A 20,796-nucleotide genomic window follows, 5' to 3' on the forward strand; every position below is an offset into this window, starting at 1 on the left:
TTTTAGCGCTAATTTCGGCCAGCACAATTTTCTTCAAACAAATAGATATTGAGTATCCTTCCCGACCTCCAATTGCAATAAAAATTGGTAAGGTTACTCATAGACTTACAAGGCCAAGGAAAGTGTCCGACAAATTTAAAGCATATCCAACCATCAAACATTATGTTACAGCTAAAAGTTGACGGATGTTGCTCGTCTAAATTTCTTCGAATTAGCGCGCGCCGCGCTTTCTTCTCGAAATGTTATGGCCCGATGGCAAGTGCTACGAAGTAGCGCGCGCCGGGCCAAATCATTAACAATGGTTAACGGGTGATACTCGTAAAATATCTGTTCCATATATTGTTCCACAGGACCGTTGACGAGTCCAACTCGGCGCGCGTCCTGGTAGGTAGTAAACCTACAATAACAATGGTCAAAGCTAAAAGCAGCGTATTCAGTATTTTGCCCCATTTTGATCACTATATATCATTATATCAAAGCTCCGATATCCACCAAATTTTTCGGACAGTTGTGAAAGCCCTATTGGAAGGTTGTCGCCAATTTTCAGAATGATCTCATTCAAGGAACCGAAGATTTATCCGAATAATACGACAAAAATCAACGAATTTGGTCAAATTACGCGACTTCTACAGCTACTTTTGCTCCAAAAGCCGCGCGCCATCAAATATGGCACCTAAGCGAAACTCACTGATCTTTCCAAAAAGGTATAACAAATTTTGTACTGTGAAAATTCTCACAGTCTCTAGAAAACAGTGGTACAACAATTTTTTAAATCCGAGCAAATTTATTTTTATCGTGCGCCCCCTATTTATATTACTGACCATTGTTATTAATTGACCATGACCTTGTTTACTGGGCCGCGCTCAGCCTGTCATTCCGCCTAATCTCTATGTTAATGAACATAATAGCCTGGGGTCCCCAGGTAAGACCTTGTCCATTGTTAATGGACTAGCCCGGCGCGCGCTAGTTCGTAGCACTTGCCTCGGGTTACCTGGGGACCCCAGGCTATTATATTTATGTTCATAATCCGCCGAATAGAGATTTGGCGGAATGACAGGCTGAGCGCGCTTAGTAAGCACCAGGCTAACATTTCGAGAAAAAAGCGGCGCGCGCTCCTTCGAGGAAATTTAGACGAGTAACATCCGTCAAGACTGTTAGCAGTTAGACTGACCCGACGCATGCTACTTCGCGTTACCCGGCCCTGCCCTAGATTAATGTTAATCTATATTATTGCTAGCTCGCTACTCTCACGCATCACGCATGTAATGCAAGAAGCTCGAAATGAGTGCCGCGCATTTGGCATTGTATTGTGATTGTGAATTGGCGCGTGCCAGGTAATTGTGTATAAAAGCAAATATAACGAGTATTACATTGTATTACATCGTGACCCCCACGGTCGTTTCACTATAGTACCCCTGTAGAGTTTGAACGATACAGGGGGAGCCGCGCACTCGTGCGCGGCGGATCATACAACGTAAGACAAGTATTACATGTATTATATTCAAATACATCAATAACGGCGATGAGTTGCGAATCAACTCGGCGCGCGTCTTAATCATTATTAAGTTATAAACATATAATTTCTTTGTTCTTGTTAGAGTGGACACTCTCAAACATTGTTTGTAGTTTGTAGTTGGTAAATGATAAGGTTCAGTTACAATCAAGTCCACATATTATCAGTATTTTCAAGATTAGCCATAAGGTCCTGTTCACTGTTTCTCAGCGTCAAGGCATAACGCGATATTTTATGTCATAGGTGAAATTTTACTTGAACTCGCTCGACCTTATCCATTTTATGTAATAATATAAAATATACTATATGGACACGTTCATTGAAGTTTGAGGATATTGGTAAGTTTCTAAAATAGCGTTTTTGACGATAGTGGCTTAATTTTAGCATCTATTAATCTAGCGTGTTCATAAGTTCTGAACATTAGCCACGTGACCCATACCCCCATATGCACTGCTCAGAAATAAAATGTATTGCTTTTAGGCACTATAATGTAAAAAATGTCACATTTTTGTGACACTGTTTACCATAGCTGCCTAATTATCATTCCTTGGTCTGAAATATAGTAGATTAGGTCAATCTAACAATTATGATACAACATTGGTTAAAGGGCACGGATCGAACGGCTTTAAGGCAATATTTCGTAAACTTTGTCACACTCAGAATACGAGACCTCTTTTCTACTGTGAGGTGTCCTCAAAACCCTTTCAACTCATTATTTGATGGTTCTTCTGCCAATCATAGCCCTAAAATATGTTGTTTTGAAAAGTTAGCTAATACATGCACTTGGTTATTCGGAAATGATGTAAATTCTGTCACATTATATGGAATTTGAAATTCTGGGTGAATTTCCGGAATCATTTATATCTGATTTTGGTTTGGAAGGCGGGAAAACTCTATATAAGGACGATTTGTATCACGCGGTGACCCCCACTGTCGCTTCACTATAGTGTAGCTTCACTATAGTGTAGCGTCTTCGACGCTACAGGGGGAGCCGCGCACTTCGTGCGCGGCGGGTCATACAACGTATGACAAAGGACGATACACGGATACAGTTGATTCAAGTATTATAGGGCAGTTGATGTGAACATCGTCACAAAATGATACGACATCGTAAATAAGTTAAATTTTGTGGGAAAACTCTATATAAGGACGATACACGGATACAGTTGATTCAAGTATAGGGCAGTTGATGTAAACATCGTCACAAAATGATAAGACATCATAAATAGGTTAAATTTGGAAACAATGCAATGATTATAGAATGAAATAGTCTGTGATTAACATATTACATACATTATAAAATGTTCTTCCAGAAATTATTGGTTGGTTATTGTTTAGCAAAATAGAACTCAAGTTTAACAATGCTGAGTTTATTTTTACCAAGTTACTGAAATGTGACGAAATTTACTTTTCCTGCCCCAACAGTATAATTTCAATGTGATGAAAAATTGGCATGGGTTTCTATATTTCCTGTATAAATCTATTCTAACTATAATAAGGACTATTGATATGAAAGAAAATCTATCTAAATTTTAAAATGACGTATGTGACGAAATTTACATTTCTTGCCCCTATTTTGAAGAACCATACCTCGGTTAAAATTCAATTTTCTTCCAGGAATTATTGGTTGGTTATTGTTCAGCAAATTAGAACTCAAGTTTAGCAATGCTGAGTTTAATTTTACTAAGTTACTGAAATGTGACGAAATTCACTTTTCCTGCCCCAACAGTATAGTTTCAATGTGATGAAAAATTGGCATGGGTTTCTACATTTCTTGTATAAATCCATTCCGACTATAATAAGGACTATTGGTAGGAAATAAAATCTATCTAAATTTTAAAATTACGTATATGTGACGAAATTTACATTTCTTGCCCCTATTTTAAAGAACCATACCTCAGTTAAAATTCAATTTTCTTCCAGGAATTATTGGTTGGTTATTTTTCAGCAAATCAGAACCCAAGTTTAACAATGCTGAGTTTGGTATCACTAATTTACCGAAATGTGACGAAATTTACTTTTCCTGCCCCAACAGTATAATTTCAATGTGATGAAAAATGGGCATGGGTTTCTATATTTCCTGTATAAATCCATTCTTGCTATAATAAGGGCAGTTGATATGAAAGAAAATCTATCTAACTAATGCTATGGCTGATGTGACGAAATTTACATTTCTTGCCCCTATTTTGAAGAATCATACCTCAATTAGTATATAATGTTACTTTATCACCAATCACCATCACTATGTCGATAAATTAGTTATTTTGCCAACACGGAGCAAATAAAGTTATAATATTTTTTTTGTGACGAAATTTACAAATTTTTACCCTGTTCAGGTGTTGAAATTTTGCCAATGTTAACATATCACTGCCATATAATAATTTATATGACCCGCGTATGGTTGAAATATTGTTAATTGATCCATAGTACGTAATATAGGGTGTTTAAGTTGGTATACTAATATTTACTCAATTTCACACAATATGTTGAGATATCATACAAATTTATGTGACTAAATTTACTTATTTCTGCCTTCTGTATTTGTATTTGCCTATAACAATGAAATATGTGAACAATTCCAAACACATTCAGCTCACAAAACAATGCTAGACTATTCGGCATTTCTTGTCAGGATGTCATAAACATCCCTCATATAAATTTCTTAAATGTGTGACGGAGTTTACATGGTGCTACCATTTAACGAAAAAAGTCGCTAAATATGTAGATAATAGTCATATGCAACTATCCTATAAATTTGAAATTCGAAAATTTGGTCAAACACGGCAACAAGGGGTCCATATAAACTTTGTCACATTTTTATAGTGTGACAAAGTTTACAACTCACTGCCGGCCGCATTTAAGCGATATCTTATCGTCTGATAAAGATATCGTTATGCGACAAAGTTTATCTAGAGGATGAAACGATTATCCTAACCATTGAGGGTTTATATAGTTTTATAGTGTGACAAATTTTACATCATCGTGCCATTTAGTAGGGTCACTAATATTTACCAATATCCTCAAACTTCAATGAACGTGTCCATATAATGTATTTTCTTTAACATTGAAGTTAACCATTATCCATATCATGCTGATTTGCATTATTCGTTTACCCGCTAGAAAAGCTTTACTTTTACGGGGCATCCTTCAAGTTCAGTACATATTAGATGGAACGTTAGCCGCATTTGGAGCTACATTGAAGCTACATTGGAGTTTACCAAAATGATTAAATTATGAAAATTATTAGAAATGGAGGAATTTGCTGCAGGAGCAAAATTTGATCTTTATCATTGACAGTGGATGATTAATATGAACCCTTTTACCAATGGCAAATGAGATTCTCAATGATTGGAACCTCTTTGTCAACGAAGATAAAAACAGACTTCACGCATGTTTACTTAGCAAAGTCAGGTGAGAAGGATGAGCAAGGTGAATTAATTGCTGGCAATGAATTTGACCATTGTTAATGATCTGGCCCGGTGCTCTTGAGAAGAAAGCGGCGCGCGCTACTTCGAAGAAATTTAGACGAGTAACATCCGTCAAGCAATGAATTAAAGAGAAAGAGCATCACACTGGGTTCCATGTTATGTAGCAAGGAATACATCACTCGGCGGATTAGTCTAGGTTATACTGCTTTCAACAAGTGTAACAAAGTCTGGCAGTATCGAGATAGCCTGACCACTGCCCGCGGACAACTGTCTGCGGACAACTGTCCACGAACACCTGTCTACCAGATCATATTACTGCATAATAACAGTATCCCCTGAATCAAGCAGGGTTCACATCATCCCCTGAATCAAGCAGGGTTCACATCATCGCACGCGAATTTCAATCAGTGGTGGTGTCAAGGCTTATTAAACGAAGCAACCTTACGAGATCAGTTCACATCATGCAATATATAAAGAATAACTATTATCAGACTGCATCAATCATTTCTATCATCAACTCCTTCTTGAACTTCGAGGACGAGCAGGGAACCAGGGACATATATGCATTACACCCAGGACAGGACATGGAGCTCTTTAGGAGGTTTTTATGGAATAGGAAGTCTCAAGCATTCTCTAGGGAGGCGGTGGGTCCATTAATTTCGTCTATTAGGCAGAAGAGTACCATGTCAGGAATTGGAATAGTTGTTATTGTTGATGATGGCAACTGATAATACTTCACCAAAAACGAACGACTTATATACAACATATTGTTGGGATACTGTTATTATACAGTAATATGATCTGGTAGACAGGTGTCCGCGGACAGTTGTCCGTGGACAGTGGTCGGGCTATCTCGATACTGCCTAAAGTCTAAAGCAACAAGATCCCCTTGGACAAGAGACTTATTATTATGCTATATGAGGCACTGCACTGGTTGTTTCTGTTATGATGTATAACTCTAGCTGCTGGACTGCTCCTAAGTCAGTGTTAGAGAAACTTGATGTTGAAATATTTTGAATTATTGCTACCCAGTACCCTAACATTATTTCTAACAATAACTTGTATAAACGCTGTAATGTGGAACCATTATCAGCAAGAGTGGACAGAAATCGATGGAGAATGTTGGGTCATGTTTTGCGTGGACCTATAGCTTGCTTGTATTTGCTTTTAACACTCTGCAGTAACCATAATATTTTCTTAAACAATTTATGTGATCTTTCATATTTAAGAAATTTAGCGTTAAACAAAGTTTTTTGGAAAAGATTTCGATTTAATAAAGTTTTATTTTCAGTTAGTGAGAAAGATTGGGCAACAACGTTGTTTAGCTATCTGTTGTTTAGAACTTAAGTATATATATACAAATATAATACATTATAATACTAAAAACCCGCTCGCGCTAGTCGAAAGCTTTGTTTGAGGAAATTTTAAAGTCCGTCATGTTTTAATCTCTCTTCATCTTCTAGCTCTGTACTGTAAAAATTATTGATTTTATTTGACGATGACAACAGCATTGTAAGCATTCGGATTCCCTAAGCGATACTTGTTACCACATCAAAAAATATCAATCACAACCAAAGTCATAGTGTGAGCAAAAATGTGAGCAAGTCATGACGTATAGCAGGGCAACGCGCATTGCTAATCTGTGCTTGCTCGCGTTCAGTCTTTTGATGGAAAATCAAATTATGACTGAGATCAGACCAAACAGATCAAGTATACCAATATACTATAGTAAAGTGATATGTTTTCAGTACACTACAATATTGTAGATGTAACCTAAGAAGATCCTTGATGTTTTGATAGGGCCCCTCTTGAACACTCAATCACAGTGATTCGGTTAAGTCAACTGAGATTTTTCCCTAGACTAGTTGACACTGGTATTTGAACCCAGAGGTTCTGCTTGAGATGCGGACCAAGAATCATGGTCGTTGTTAAGTCTAGTTGTGGCATGCCTACTGTCTAAATTAATGTAATGGCTATGTTTTGGAGTTTAGTATTGGTGTGAAGCTACTACATCAGCTCCAATTATCAAAAAATTGTGCAGCTAAAGCACAACCATCTTAAGGATCTGATAAGTCTTCAACAGCTGGATGTAGAAAAGGATTGCATTCAAGATATTACTGCTCTAAGCTTTAAAAGCTCACAAGTCCCTGCTATTGTTACTATTGTCTAGTGTACTATCAAATTTTTAACAAGTTAAATACTGTATTTTTACAGAATGACAGGGTCCAAGAATAGTGCTGATGGCATAGAGACACACATTATTCGCAGATACGAAATACAGAAGCGGCTTGGCAAAGGAGTAAGTAAGACCCTTGGCCCCTTAAAGATTTGTGAACATAATAAGTTGCTGGCCTTAATAATAACGATATTAATGGTGGACCGTTGGTACTGTCTTCTGACTTCACAAGTTGATTAATTTATCATTACCTGATTTTCAGGCCTATGGAATTGTATGGAGAGCTGTTGATAGAAGGAAAAACCATGTGGTAGCTCTTAAAAAGATTTTCGATGCTTTTCAAAATGCCACGGATGCTCAGAGAACCTTCAGAGAAATTGTCTTCTTACAGGTACAACGTTTTGACTAACACATTTACAAGTTGTTACCTATACATGCATCATAATGATGCGATATCCATGAATTTTGTATAGTTAAGAATTGTATTATTATACAGAGGCCCATAAGTCAGTTTGCAAACGTTTGGACTTAAATATAGCCATTTTTCATGTTTGATATGTGTAACTTTGCAAATGGCTTATTGAAACTACTTATTCGAGGATTGAGAACTCACAAGTATTGTGTAATCAATAATCTGAGATACAAGTGATTATTTCCCGCGGTGAATACTGTCTCGTCTCATCCAGCCTTTTTTAGAATAGTTCCGAGAATTTAGGAGTTTATATATCGGTAGTAAGGTTATTTTTCTGGACATCAAAAAAATCAGCTTAACAATTTTACCCCACTGGGTTTAACTGTACAATTATTGAAGTAACTGTAGTTAGCAACCAATAACACCAACTGCAAAATAGTAGTTTAAGTTATCCAATATGTTAGTACTACGTGACGCTCAAGTTTCTAATGTCTGAAAAATAATTGCTTATTTACAATCGATAATTAGGTACAGTGTACACGCCATCTGATTATTGATCGTTGCAGGAGTTTGGTAACCACGACAACATTATAAAATTGCTGAATGTTATACGAGCCGACAATGATAAGGACATTTATTTAGTTTTCGAATACATGGGTAAGTGTAACCTTATATTAATTAAGATACTGTGCCCGTGTTACTTTCTGACAAGCAAACAACATGTTTTGAAAATTGAGTGCCTTCTTGTTGGGGCAGCACAGTTTTTTGAATTGATAAAGTTATACATTTTGTTTTGTTTTTTACGCTCAGTTTCTTTTATCCCCCACCTTAGTAACCTCCCTCAATTTTTCAGATACAGATTTATATGCAGCTAATAAAGGAGGAATTTTACAAGACATCCACAAAAAATACATCACTTACCAGGCAAGTGTAAACATGTTCTATAGTTGTCACATTTTAAATGAAGAACCACTTGCACTGTTATTTAAATGTATTCACCGCTCAGCAGACTTGACTTTACACAACAAAGTTTAAGTAATAAAACGACGATCTTCTCTTCGGATACCAAATATGGTGCCCCATTTATCTTTTTACAATCAGTAAAGCTGTACTAGAGTCTAAACCATCAGGGATAAACTTCACATTATACCGTACAAGGCTAAAACAATTTAAAGTGTTCGAAGAAACTCTCTTCAGCATGAACTACTCTAGATATTCATTTCATTTTTATCTCAGAAATGAATGGTCGAAGAAGGAATTGATCATTTGGTCGCTAAAGTCTGATCTTTTAAGTGCTTTAATGGCTGAACCATTGAATTGCAGTAAAGCGTATATCAAGTGCAATAAATGGTTGCAGTAAATTGGTTTGATTCGATGGACAGCCTAATAGGGTACGCAAAAGACCAGATTCTTAGAATTCGAACATGTTACGTACTATACCAATATACCACTATAATACTAAGCAACATGATCGAATTCTAAGAATCCTGTCTTTAGCGTGCATTAAGCTAACTTATGGGACTACAGCACATTAGAGTGAAATAATACGTCTATGTTACGATGATATTTGATGTTACAAAATCTCGTTCTCTGCAATTTTTGATTGCGTAACTTATTAGACACCTGGACACCACCATGTTTTTTGATTTGCGCAACTCAGAGATTGCTTTACACTATTTTGAGAGAGGAGCCCTATCAAGGGAACAAAGGACGCCGAAAAGAGAACATGCCTTTAGTATTTATTTTGTATAGCTAATTTAAAGATCTCATTAATAATATAAGAGGCGCTCTTCGGCACCCGGGGATGCCTTGTTATTAATATGAATAAAAGTGCATGTTCCTTTGGGACAAGCCGAGTCCTATCTAGTTCACCTCAAAATGTGTGCTCCAGAAAACTCTAAACATTGTTCTCAATTCTCCTAGATTAAAAAGTCCTAACATTATAAATTAATTTGGTTTGAAGATGATATTAAACCAAGCACCATATTGCAGATATTCAAAGGAATCAAATATCTACACAGTGGAAATGTTATACACCGCGATTTAAAGGTCAGTCCTTTTTTGTAAATTTTCTATTTCTATACTCTAGTAAGTTTGATATAAATTTGAAGTTAAGTATTAGAGACATTCCGTTTGTAAATACAGACTTTTTTAACGTTTTTAATATTGATATAACAGTTCAATTATTTCTGTTACATTTCAGCCCAGCAACATCCTTCTGAACGAACACTGCTTTGTAAAGGTTAGTTTTATCAAAAAATACATGCCAACGTCAGGTGCCTTACTTCTCCCAAGTTCGACGACACTTTGAATATTCTGTATCCAACAAAAATGTTATTTTTCCTCGATATGTAGCGACTAGTGATAAGAGATACTACCGTTTCACGAAAGTAGTTTCAGTGTCAACAAATTCATTAGATGTAACATTGGCTGAATATTTCACTTTGTACTAGTCTTCACAGCTAACTGAGTTAATGTGCGACTTGTGCGTAGTGCGTACTAATAAAGCTCGCAGACTTTACCGCCGCGCCGTATATTTTGCATCATACGATATATAATAATATGATGTATGTAAAAGTTTTAAAAGAAATATATTATATATAAAGAACCCAATTAAATGAATGATAAAAAATGATAAGATTCAAATAAAATCTAAGATCAAGAAAGACAAACTACCAGTTTTTTAAACTGAACATACTCTAGTTTGGTCAGTATATCCTTAGAATAGAGCTTCTCCAAATCATAGTGTGACAAATTAAATAAGTATGTCTTTAAAATTTTTTAAACATATCACGATTTACGACTTTTTCACGATTTGATAACTTATTTTTGTACAGAAACGTAACAAAGTAAAGTAGAAATTAGAATTGTTAAGTATTCCCATAAATGTTTCATTCTAGTTTCCTCTTATCTGCATGACACATTTAACTGAACTCCGGGTCATCAACACTTTCTGTGTTTTTCCTTCGAGCAATCCTTTCAAATCCTCCAATATTTCGATTGAATCGAATGCGTTCTAGTACTGCTATTCACTAAACCACATATTGACCCAAATTCTACATGAAAAAATAGACCTCGAATAGTACTTTCTTCCAGACAAAATCGCATAAATAAAGTGAACCCAAATTTACTGTCGGACTATATAAGTGATGTTTAAATTTCATGTTATAAAGTATAGTGGAGGTTTCTCAAGAAACTGCTCTTCCACTCCAAGTATTCTTGTTATAAAGTTTAGTGGAGGTTTCTCAAGAAACTGCTCTTCCACTCCAAGTATTCTTGTACTCATGGTGATGATTTAGATTTAAAGAATTAAATCTCCTAATCTTATTGATAAGCTCGTGACAAAGATACTGATACAGCAGACAATCGTCCTGGTAATACTCTAGCAACATATCCAGTTGATCTGAAGTAAGGGTGGAGTAGTAGCTGAAGAGTAGAGACATGTTTCCTGGTGGTCCTGTGTTTGTCGCCCATCTCTCTTCAACTGCATCCTGGGATAAGTACCAGATAGTACCAGATAGTACCAGATAGTACCAGATAGTACCAGATAGTACCAGATAGTACCAGATAGTACCAGATAGTACCAGATAGTACCAGATAGTGCCAGATAGTACCAGATAGTACCAGATAGTACCAGATAGTACCAGATAGTACCAGATAGTACCAGATAGTGCCAGATAGTACCAGATAGTACCAGATAGTACCAGATAAAGTAACAGATACTACCAGATAAGTACCAGATAGTACCAGATAGTACCAGATAGTACCAGATAGTACCAGATAAAGTAACAGATAGTACCAGATAGTACCAGATAGTACCAGATAAAGGAACAGATAGTACCAGATAAAGTACCAGATAGTACCAGATAGTACCAGATAGTACCAGATAGTACCAGATAGTGCCAGATAGTACCAGATAGTGCCAGATAAAGTAACAGATAGTACCAGATAAAGTACTAGATCTTACCGGAGAGTATACCACAGCTGATTTTAAGTTGCCAGTTATGTTCAGCATGTGTCCAATATCACAATCAAATGTCTCTACCTTTAAAATGAAATCAAATCTGAAATGTTTTAGCTGTTACTACAAACCACTTTAAATCGAGAGGCTTGGAATCATAATCAGCGGCCTGCACCTTCACGTTGTTACATAAAGTTTAAGCTTCACGTTAAATCTTAGATCATCCATGACAATACATTTTTCATGACGATTTTTCATGAAGACACGTGCCAAGATTACTTGGTCTATATACTTGCCAAATAAGAAATTACCGTTTTGTCAAATGGCAAGGCCCACAATACTGACTTGCTGGTACTACGTGATTATTCCTCCAGCCTGCCACGACCTCAGCTACAAACTCCTTAAAAGTCGGATATGGTGGTTTAAGATACGGATTATCCTCCGCAAGGGGCGTAAAGTTTTGCGTATTATTTTCCGACATTTCCACCGCGTAGTCAACAGCCTGCTGAGCGCTCTTCTCTCTGTCGAAGTGTATGGTCCACATGATAGGGCGGTGGTGAAGCATCATATCCCTAGCCGGGGTTTTAAAGGATGTTGTTTTCAACTGTTCAAACTTGTCTCGGTAAGCTGACAGGAGCCTTCTCAGTGGATCTCTAACTACTACGAACCGTTTTTCTTCTCCGGTCGGGGTTGCCTAGTGAGGAGAACTGTTTAACTATTTGCAGCGTAGTGGACGGCCTCGAATATGTTCGATCATTCTGGTTGATGTCGCAAGGTCTTACGATGCTACAATTTTACGCTTACTTTTCAATATTATATTTCGTATTATATGAGACCTGAGATTTTTACAACTTACTGGCTCTTTGAAAATCATCAATGTTCTGTAAAGTGTCGCACCATTCCTACTCTTGTTTCGGCAAATTCGGTCGGGAAAATAGTCTCTGCAGAAATGTGCCAATACGTTTGAAGATGCAGCCTTATACACTGGACAATATCCCAAGCTGGATTCTCTGAAACATCAACGGAGTTTTGCACTTAAACTATAAAGTGGGAAATAGAGATGCATATTGCATAATGGTTTAGTGTCTTAGTTAAACAGCAAAGATTACCATTTAGATTGATTTCCCATGGACTGACGCCTGTCATAAAGCATGCCCTCTAATATCTGAGAAATTTATCCAGAACATTCTGATTCTCATGAGATGATCAATAATCGTAAGCCACGCTCCACAGCTGAATTTTACAGAAAGTGGAATGTTTAAATCTGAAAGCCGTTATCTAGATAATTTTAGATTTAACCTGAAGTAGAAGACTTCTTTAATGACAGAGAGTCTCAAATAATTGTTCTTGCAATGCCGATCAATCCACGCTAATCTTCTTTCATTCTCTTTGACGAACAATCTAAGTTATAAAATAATGTAAGTGATGGTTAATGCAAATGGGATGTTAGTTGGCTTGGGAAATTGTACTGACTACAAATTTGATGAGGTTAACTCCAATTGGTTTATGAAAAAGTTGGTTAGTTAAATGTGCAATTCTTACTCTGTACTGTTACAATAATCCTTCACCGCTAGTTCCCTCTCTTTCAAAGGGTGCCGAATGTTGTCTCGGTAGATTGTGGATCTGGAGATTTGTTCACCATCTAAGTTTATCTGTTTCGTCGCACCGGTATCACCGCTGACGATTCCAAGGCTCTGGGACAAGCTCAGTATTACTAGAATTTTCAAAACTTAGTATATATTTGTGGAAGTACTAACATGATCCGGTAACAAATTTAAGTCCAGTTGTAAAGATCGTTGTAAACTTAACGTTACTTATTCTTTTCTCACCTTGCAAGGGGTGACCTTAAAGTAGGCTGATCTAAAGAAGGCATTGCAAACAATCAATACCACTCCGGACAAAACTATTAATCCGAGATAATATAATGCTTTATGTAGTGAGACTTTCATACATAGCGACCAGCACTCAATTAACTTGAAAGGTAGCAATGATATTTTAATGCGGCATTTTCTAATGATATTTGACAAAATATTAACGTCGAAGCTAAAGAATTTATAATGAACCAACAATCGGGAACAGCAGTTGTTTCCAACTTTTGAGCGAAGGTTGAATATGTTGGGATATAGGCGTGACCTCGGGTAGATTCACTAAGTGGGCGAGGTTTGTATAAACCTCTTCGAGGATGCAAAATGCCAAAATGCGGTACATTTTTAGTAAGCTGTCCGCTTAAAATTTAAATGCTTGTTGCTTTCAAAGTGAAATTTCCATGTTGCGGCAAAATATTGCAAGATCCGTCCATACATGTAAGGCGAATTTCTGCATAGAATGAGGATGCTATTTTAAATTATTATTATTTTTAACTAAACCCAAAATTGGGTAGAGTGGATATAGTCTCCAAACAAAAGGATCTCATATCAATTTAAAATACTATTACTGTACCCAAACGCAAAATGATACCGAGAAATCCCATTCATTCACGGCCTGCAAATGGTAATACGAGCTCAGTTAGTGCCGTAACTGCAACTTGTTATTCTAAGGAACTGTATCAACAAAGCAACAATACGGTCCCTCACATCACGCGGTATATTATGCCACTGTGTAATGTGTAATGCTCTTGTTTCTTGAGTTACCATTGTTCAGGTTGACTGAAATAATGAGCAAGGAATCAGCGAGATGAATCGTTATGGAAGTTTTTAACAATATAATTTAATCCAGTTGCTGGCTTTCAGGAGTTAAAATATCATAATGGTGGCCTGGATATTTACTAGTGGAGTTAAAATATGCAGTATTCACAATGTTGTGAATACAGTAATTACCTTGAATTAAAAATATGGTTCTATTAATAAAGTTTGTCAGAAAAAAGGGTTAAAAGTTGTCAGCAGAGTAAGATGCTAATTATTTATATTGTGGTTACCAAGAGAGGACCAGAGGACGGATCTCCTTCCTTTGAACTTTAGAAGAAAGACAGGCACACATGGACAGGAAGTGGGGGCTCTGGCAAGTATCCAATAAGCACGACCCACTCCGTGAACTGATGTGTGGACTACTTATGTCCAGTCCGCAAGCATTTAGTTGGATATTATTATAAGCTACGAAGTACGAGCTAGTTGGGCTGCTTCTGTTGTTTAGTATTGGAATGGTCATTAAATAGATTGGAAGTGAACTGACCAATCAACTGAATACTCATACCACTACTATAGATGAATATCTAGTAGTTTAAGTACCGGCCAGTAACTTGTATTCTTTGTAAAGTTTACGAACAGTTTGTTTGATCTCATCATCTCATGTTTAAGAGTTTGTGTCACAGACTGTGCAATGTGTGCATTATATTAATATTTATGCAATACATGCAATATGTGGATTAGATCTTCAAATGTAACATAATAAATTGCATTTTTACTGGGTCTTTGTACCGAGCATTTTATATTTTTTATATTTTTTAGATGTTTTTGTCATTATTATTTGATTTGATTTAGTTGTGGGATCTAAAAACTGGCATGTGTGGTCGATTTAATTCAAAAATAACTAATCTCATACTAAAAATAAAAGCAGCCCAATTAGTTGAACGTCGTTAATAATTGTATACAACCATGCGATCTGTTTGCGTACATGTTCGGGCTTCATTGATACTGCCGGATCCCCTGTGACGGTCAGCGTTTGTGTAATACCATCACGATTTCCTTAAACTCTCTTAAAGTGCCCAATAATAGGTCATACATCCGGATCCTGATGGCACTGTCTCGGCTCTCGAGGCACTGTCGTGGCACTATGCCCTATGGCGGCACTCAGGCGGCATAGTTCCAACTTTCAATCATGTTTGTTCAAAAGCCTTACTCCTAAGACAATCTTTATACCTTCATTATTATCTTTTCACAATATAATAACCACGGGCGTGTCTTAAAAGCATTACCCTTTTCACTATTCTTGTCGAATCCTTGTGATTTACAATCCTGATCTGGTGACGTGTCACATGCTATCAGCTTATGGGCGTTGCGATAAAATTGCTGCAGGATACACTTAGAGTTAGGTATCACATAGCAATAACAAGTCCCACGTGCAATGTTCAGTTGTTCTAAGTTCTGGATTGGTATGACGCCGGTATTAACTTGACGTGAGGTGTGTCATGTGAATGCTACGTTGTACGGAGTACCTTGAAATCATGTCACAGAATATGGCATATAAGACGAGCTCTAGCTCGTCTTAGAGCTCGGGAAGTGTGAACCATCACTGATGCTATTTCCCTATGGAGCTATGACCCAATTATACAAGGAACATCGCTCATATTAATTGCGGTAAATGCACAACTAATATAATACTAATTAAACAACGCTACTTATGTAAGTATATTAGTTCGTTAAAACTAACAGAAGGGAGAATCGGGGAAGGGAGTAAGTGCCCAATTATACAAGGAACATCGCTCATATTAATTGCAGTAAATGAAAGAATGTTGAATTCTTATAGAGGTATAGTTCTTGAAAATAAGGACAAGAAATGTTAACTTCGTCACATCATTTTTGTGACAATGTTATCATCAACTGACAACAACACAACAATATATAAATACCTCGTTTTCATTTCATAACAACAAGTGCATATGGGAGTATGGGTCACATGGCTAATGTTCAGAACTTCTGAAATCTGAACATGCTAGGTTGATAGATGCCAAAAGTAAGCCACTATCGTCGAAAACGCTATTATTCAATATCCTCAAACTCAAACGATTCTGAACGTGTCCATATCCTTTATTTTTTTTTCTAAGAAATTAAAACAGTCAAACTTTACATTATCGAATATCGACTGTGAAGGAAATCCAGGGAGTGACTTAATTGACAGAATTTTCATTTGAAAGACCTAACTAAAAAAAAACTAGAAATAGAAATTGTATCATACAATGTCACTGAAATATGTAGGATATGATGCTAAACGGTCTATATTTAAACTGACAGCTGAAGTGACAGCTGAAGTAATATAACTCTACTAGTTATTATACACTATTATACACTATAATACAATACACTATAGTATTATAGTACACTTGCTGTAAATGAAATCCATCCATGCCAAAATGCAAAAGGTCGCGAACGGTAGGATTCGAACCTACGCGGGCAGAGCCCAATTGATTTCTAGTCAATCGCCTTAACCACTCGGCCACGTCCGCCTCATAGAATTTGAAAGTTGAGGCAATTTATTTGTATACAGAAAATACTTCTTACGTAGGATTATCTTGCTTGTTGTGGATATATTCTTGCTTATTTAAAACTTTGTGTTTGCTATGGATGATTAAATAATGTCGTCAGCGTCTAGCAATCTAGCATAACTCACTATCTGATCCTCCTGCAGATTTGCGATTTCGGACTTGCCAGATCACTGACCCTAGTTGAAGCAGACGACGCAACAAACCCCCAAATGACAGATTATGTAGCTACTCGGTGGTACAGAGCTCCCGAGATATTACTTGGATCGTTCAAGTTAGTGCAATTTACACTCTCAAAATATATCAAATCTGATGTCCAAATGTTTCCAAGTCACTTCGCTTGTTTTTTTTTGCGATGGATCACAAGTTTGTTTAAATTTGTATCTTACTGTCACCCTTCTAGCACAAATCACATTCACAGTTCACACCCTATTGCAATCTGGAAGTTTTCAAAAATGCGTCTCCATAACCGAGGAATCATTTTGATTTAGAGCCATGCTGATTTCACGTCGCGCGCGAAGCTCCGATATAACTTTTATGATTAAAACACAACAGTTACGCATTTTCTGTGACATTAATTTGCATTTCTTCCCCACGCTTCTTCGAATATTAGAACCGAATTTTCGATATTAGTAACCACTAAATATCCGCTGCCACCTGGACACTAGCCACTCTTGTCGCTCCACGGCCCTGTTAATCTTACCAAGGGCCGTACCCGCCATCCTGGCGTTGCGATTTGTTTTAAAAAGCACAAAACTCTTAAACTATTGTCTATTCTGTCTTCGCAATGCGATGGTACCGGACACTAGTAGAACTAATTTTATAGATGTTGATGCAATCCATGATCTGCAGTCCGCAGCTGATATAGCTCCCACAATTTCTCATAACACCGTTTAAAATTGAGCTCAGCTAGACGGTGCACTCACTGAAGATTGTCAGTTGTGACGTCAAACGCCACAGTTACAGGGTGATCCAAAAGTTAAGTGTTTATTGTAATCACCCCACTACACACTCTCCAGCTACCTGATGGCTGCTGGACATAAGATTGGAACTAGATTATAATGACACAATATTTCAGATATACTACTGGTATTGACATGTGGTCAATTGGTTGTATAATCGGAGAGCTGTTATCTGGTAAGCCCCTGTTTGCCGGTACCTCCACTCTCAATCAACTGGACATCATCCTGAGCGCCTCGGAGACTCCCTCTGAAGCAGATGTCCTGGCGATTAACGCTCCCTACGCTTCTGGAGTTCTAGAGAGATATCGAAACTTAAAGAAGTAATGAGTTTACTCTTTGGATTGTGGGCTTCAAAGCATGTTCCGATAATGTTTTATTGGCAGTTGAATAATGAATAGGAGTTAACTTCTAACGCAGTGAAAGAAGAGATCTAATTTTCTGTTAGCATGCATGTTATGTCTACTCAATGTACATTCTCACACGATTTTCACACGACTTATAATTTGAAAATTTCAGTACCATGTCAAGCACATTAGACATCTTGGTACCGAACTGCCCTCCCGATGCCAAACAACTAATGAGATCCCTGCTACACTTTAACCCTGACAAGAGATCTACCGCTGATCATGGCTGTAAAAGCAAATACTGTGCCAGATTCGCTAACCAAGCTTCTGAAATAACCCTAATACACGATGTGATGCCCCCGCTCAGTGATAATATTCAGCTCTCCGCTTCTGAGTATAGAGTCAAATTGTATGAGGTATGTCATGTTGCAGGCCTTTTCACCTTAAATACTCGTTCTCTATAATCAGTACAAAGTTTAGAGTGGATCATTAAAACGCAGTATTTCCATCGGACCAATATTGTTGTCTGGTCAATTAGACATCAGTGTTAAAACTGTTTTAATAAACATATGGCAATTCAGTTTCGTTTTCAGGACATTGTCAACAGGAAAGAAGCATTAAAAGCTCGGGCTGCAGCCTCGGCGGCAGTTTTAGAAGACTCGTCGGGGGATGGATCAAGCAACCTGTCTTCGGAGAGACAGAGCGAGGGATCAACGGGACAACTATCAAACAACCTTCAGGACACCCACATTCACTCTAAGTCTAACGCACCCCGCAGATACTCCTTCCAGTACAACTACAAACATTCTACTGACTCTAAGCACGCTCCAACTGATCAGGTCATGATCTAGCATATCCTGTTATCTTAAATAACCGCAGTTCATTTTAAACAAGTTATTGATTTATGGTACGTTCAAATAGATAGGTAAGGAATGTTCAGGTGACTAACTCCGAAATTCTCCAGGCAGCTTCAGAAGTCGTTCAGCCCCAATTAGCTGGTCAAAGTCAGGCGAAGATCGACAACTATCCAGACTCAAGTGAATCGCTGAACAGTACAGACCCCGGTAAACACGACAACTCTTACTCCGGAATCAGTGCACCCTACGCAACCTCACCTCTCAAGGAGACATTCAGACGCTCTCGGGTGAGACCCTTATTAACTTTGAGACAAGTTTTTTTTTACCCACTTTTGTGAATTTTCTGTCAACGAAGCACGAAAAGTGTGCCGACGTCAGAGGGAAAACTAAGTACACACAATAATATAAGTTTTGATATTTCACCCAACAAAGAAAAACATAGAATTCACAGTTGACAAAATAGGCCACAAAAACTCACAACTTATGACTGTATCTTAAATTCATCGACTAAAAAGTGTTCCCTCTCAGTCGGCAGGAAGTGTTGGAGTTGAAGGAGGAAAGGATGGTCGACCACACAACAAAACAAGGACAACCTTAGCTAGCAACAACAACCTCCGATCTCATAGTGCCGGGAAACCTGCCAACAGAGTTGCTTCCAAATCTAACCCTGGCACTCCTGATCTCACTGTCTCCAGCTCCAGAGTGGTTAGTAGACCCCCTGTTTAGCTCCCCTCCCCAAATATTCAACCTCCAATAGTTCCTTCTGCTCTTCAGTCACACCCCCTTCTATCAGATAATTACTTGTCTCATGAACAGTTACAGTTGTGAAACAATACACGTGACCACCACGTGACCATTGATCATGACCTAAAACAATTTGTTTAATCTGCTCTTGTTTAGGTCCCCAACAGTAGAGGATCCCCAGCCCGGGTGAACGGAAGACGTCCCATTGGTTGTAACAGTACCATACCCCCTCGTTACGGTACTTCAACACACCAACACGGTACTGTCACTAAAGATTCGCTCAGTGCTCTTAAAGCTAGACAGTGGACTTAGACTCGTGCTTATAATCGCAAGGTAACCAGTTTTCAGAATACTTAACGGGCTGTTTCGGCAACAATCGTCTCTAAGACTTCTGTGTGTGGCAAAGATCATCGTCTCTCTGGGACTACTGTTAGTAGCAAAAATATAAAAAACAAGATAACCGATTTATCATTATCAAGGAGTAATACGTTGCTGGTTGACTCGCCAATTGTAAATATTATGTTCATGGGAACATGTCGATTTTTTAGATTTCCCATTATGTGTATATCAGAAAGAACCCAAAAAAATTGTGTCGATGCAAGCTTTTGAAATCCGATTAGATTCAATTGAACTGTCCGTCGCTAAAGTAAGGACATTTTTTGACTTTGAAGTATGATTATGGAGATTTTTTTTAGTCTGATAAGAAAGTTTTCAGTGAACGGGTTTAACTTGTTAAACCAAAAACTGTTTGTTTCCGCTGGCATTATTACCGTAACTTATTAAACAACATTTTTGGACTGTAAAGATGAACTGATTTGTAGCATGCTTAATTACTTGGGGACCATTTGCAAATTTCGGATCTTTGCCAAATGACGACAACTTCTTCTAATTTTGTTCGTCCAAGAAGTTCAAATAATCGGTAACGAAGATCTTTATTGATATTTTAATTGTAATGGTCCCCCATTACTTCTGACGAAACAAATTCCAAATTTATACACACGCATGGCTATTGTTCATCACCACATGAAAATGATATTGTTTTGCACATTGTATTGACTGCTTTACTTTTGATTCTGGTATTTTCTGTTTTTCGTTTGTATTCATAGCCATTTGTATTTTCTCATAAGTTAGTAAAGCACATAGTTGGAAAAAGAAACACAAATATCAAGAACACTAGAAGTACAGACTTGTACAGTGTACACAAT

At 37.4% G+C, this 20,796-nt stretch overlaps 2 protein-coding genes and 1 non-coding gene across 3 annotated transcripts; 1 reads left to right on the forward strand and 2 right to left on the reverse strand.

Annotated features, from left to right (window-relative positions):
* Positions 1-7,129: 7,129 nt before the first annotated feature.
* On the forward strand, positions 7,130-20,697 carry LOC134812539 (extracellular signal-regulated kinase 2-like). Its single transcript, XM_063820026.1, has 13 exons — positions 7,130-7,240; positions 7,380-7,508; positions 8,096-8,186; positions 8,383-8,453; positions 9,522-9,578; positions 9,733-9,771; positions 16,831-16,958; positions 17,763-17,966; positions 18,163-18,406; positions 18,584-18,829; positions 18,955-19,134; positions 19,376-19,552; positions 19,748-20,697. Exons 1-13 carry the CDS (start codon positions 7,157-7,159, stop codon positions 19,901-19,903), a joined length of 1,806 nt encoding a protein of 601 aa, XP_063676096.1. The 5' UTR covers positions 7,130-7,156; the 3' UTR covers positions 19,904-20,697.
* Positions 10,775-13,492, reverse strand: LOC134812550 (uncharacterized). Its single transcript, XM_063820036.1, has 7 exons — positions 13,320-13,492; positions 13,033-13,184; positions 12,790-12,891; positions 12,347-12,500; positions 11,802-12,184; positions 11,497-11,593; positions 10,775-11,020 (listed from the first exon to the last, which is right to left on the reverse strand). The coding sequence occupies exons 1-7, from the start codon at positions 13,437-13,439 to the stop codon at positions 10,775-10,777; spliced, it is 1,254 nt and encodes a 417-aa protein (XP_063676106.1). The 5' UTR covers positions 13,440-13,492.
* Trnas-aga (transfer RNA serine (anticodon AGA)) lies at positions 16,567-16,648 on the reverse strand. Its single transcript has one exon. It is a non-coding gene; the product is annotated as a tRNA-Ser (tRNA).
* Positions 20,698-20,796: the final 99 nt, after the last annotated feature.

The sequence above is a fragment of the Bolinopsis microptera genome, chromosome 1 (genome assembly GCF_026151205.1).
Source record: "Bolinopsis microptera isolate Bmic1 chromosome 1, MBARI_Bmic_1.0, whole genome shotgun sequence".
Lineage (NCBI taxonomy): Eukaryota > Metazoa > Ctenophora > Tentaculata > Lobata > Bolinopsidae > Bolinopsis > Bolinopsis microptera.

Coding starts and splice junctions, on each gene's coding strand:
- LOC134812539 (XM_063820026.1), top strand. CDS start 7,157: ATGACAGGGTCCAAGAATAGTGCTGATGGCATAGAGACACACATTATT. Junction 8,187..8,382: donor TTTAGTTTTCGAATACATGG/GTAAGTGTAACC, acceptor TCAATTTTTCAG/ATACAGATTTATATGCAGCT. Junction 19,135..19,375: donor AGACATTCAGACGCTCTCGG/GTGAGACCCTTA, acceptor GTTCCCTCTCAG/TCGGCAGGAAGTGTTGGAGT.
- LOC134812550 (XM_063820036.1), bottom strand. CDS start 13,439: ATGAAAGTCTCACTACATAAAGCATTATATTATCTCGGATTAATAGTT. Junction 12,892..13,032: donor GATTATTGTAACAGTACAGA/GTAAGAATTGCA, acceptor TTTATAACTTAG/ATTGTTCGTCAAAGAGAATG. Junction 11,021..11,496: donor CAGCTGTGGTATACTCTCCG/GTAAGATCTAGT, acceptor TACTTATCCCAG/GATGCAGTTGAAGAGAGATG.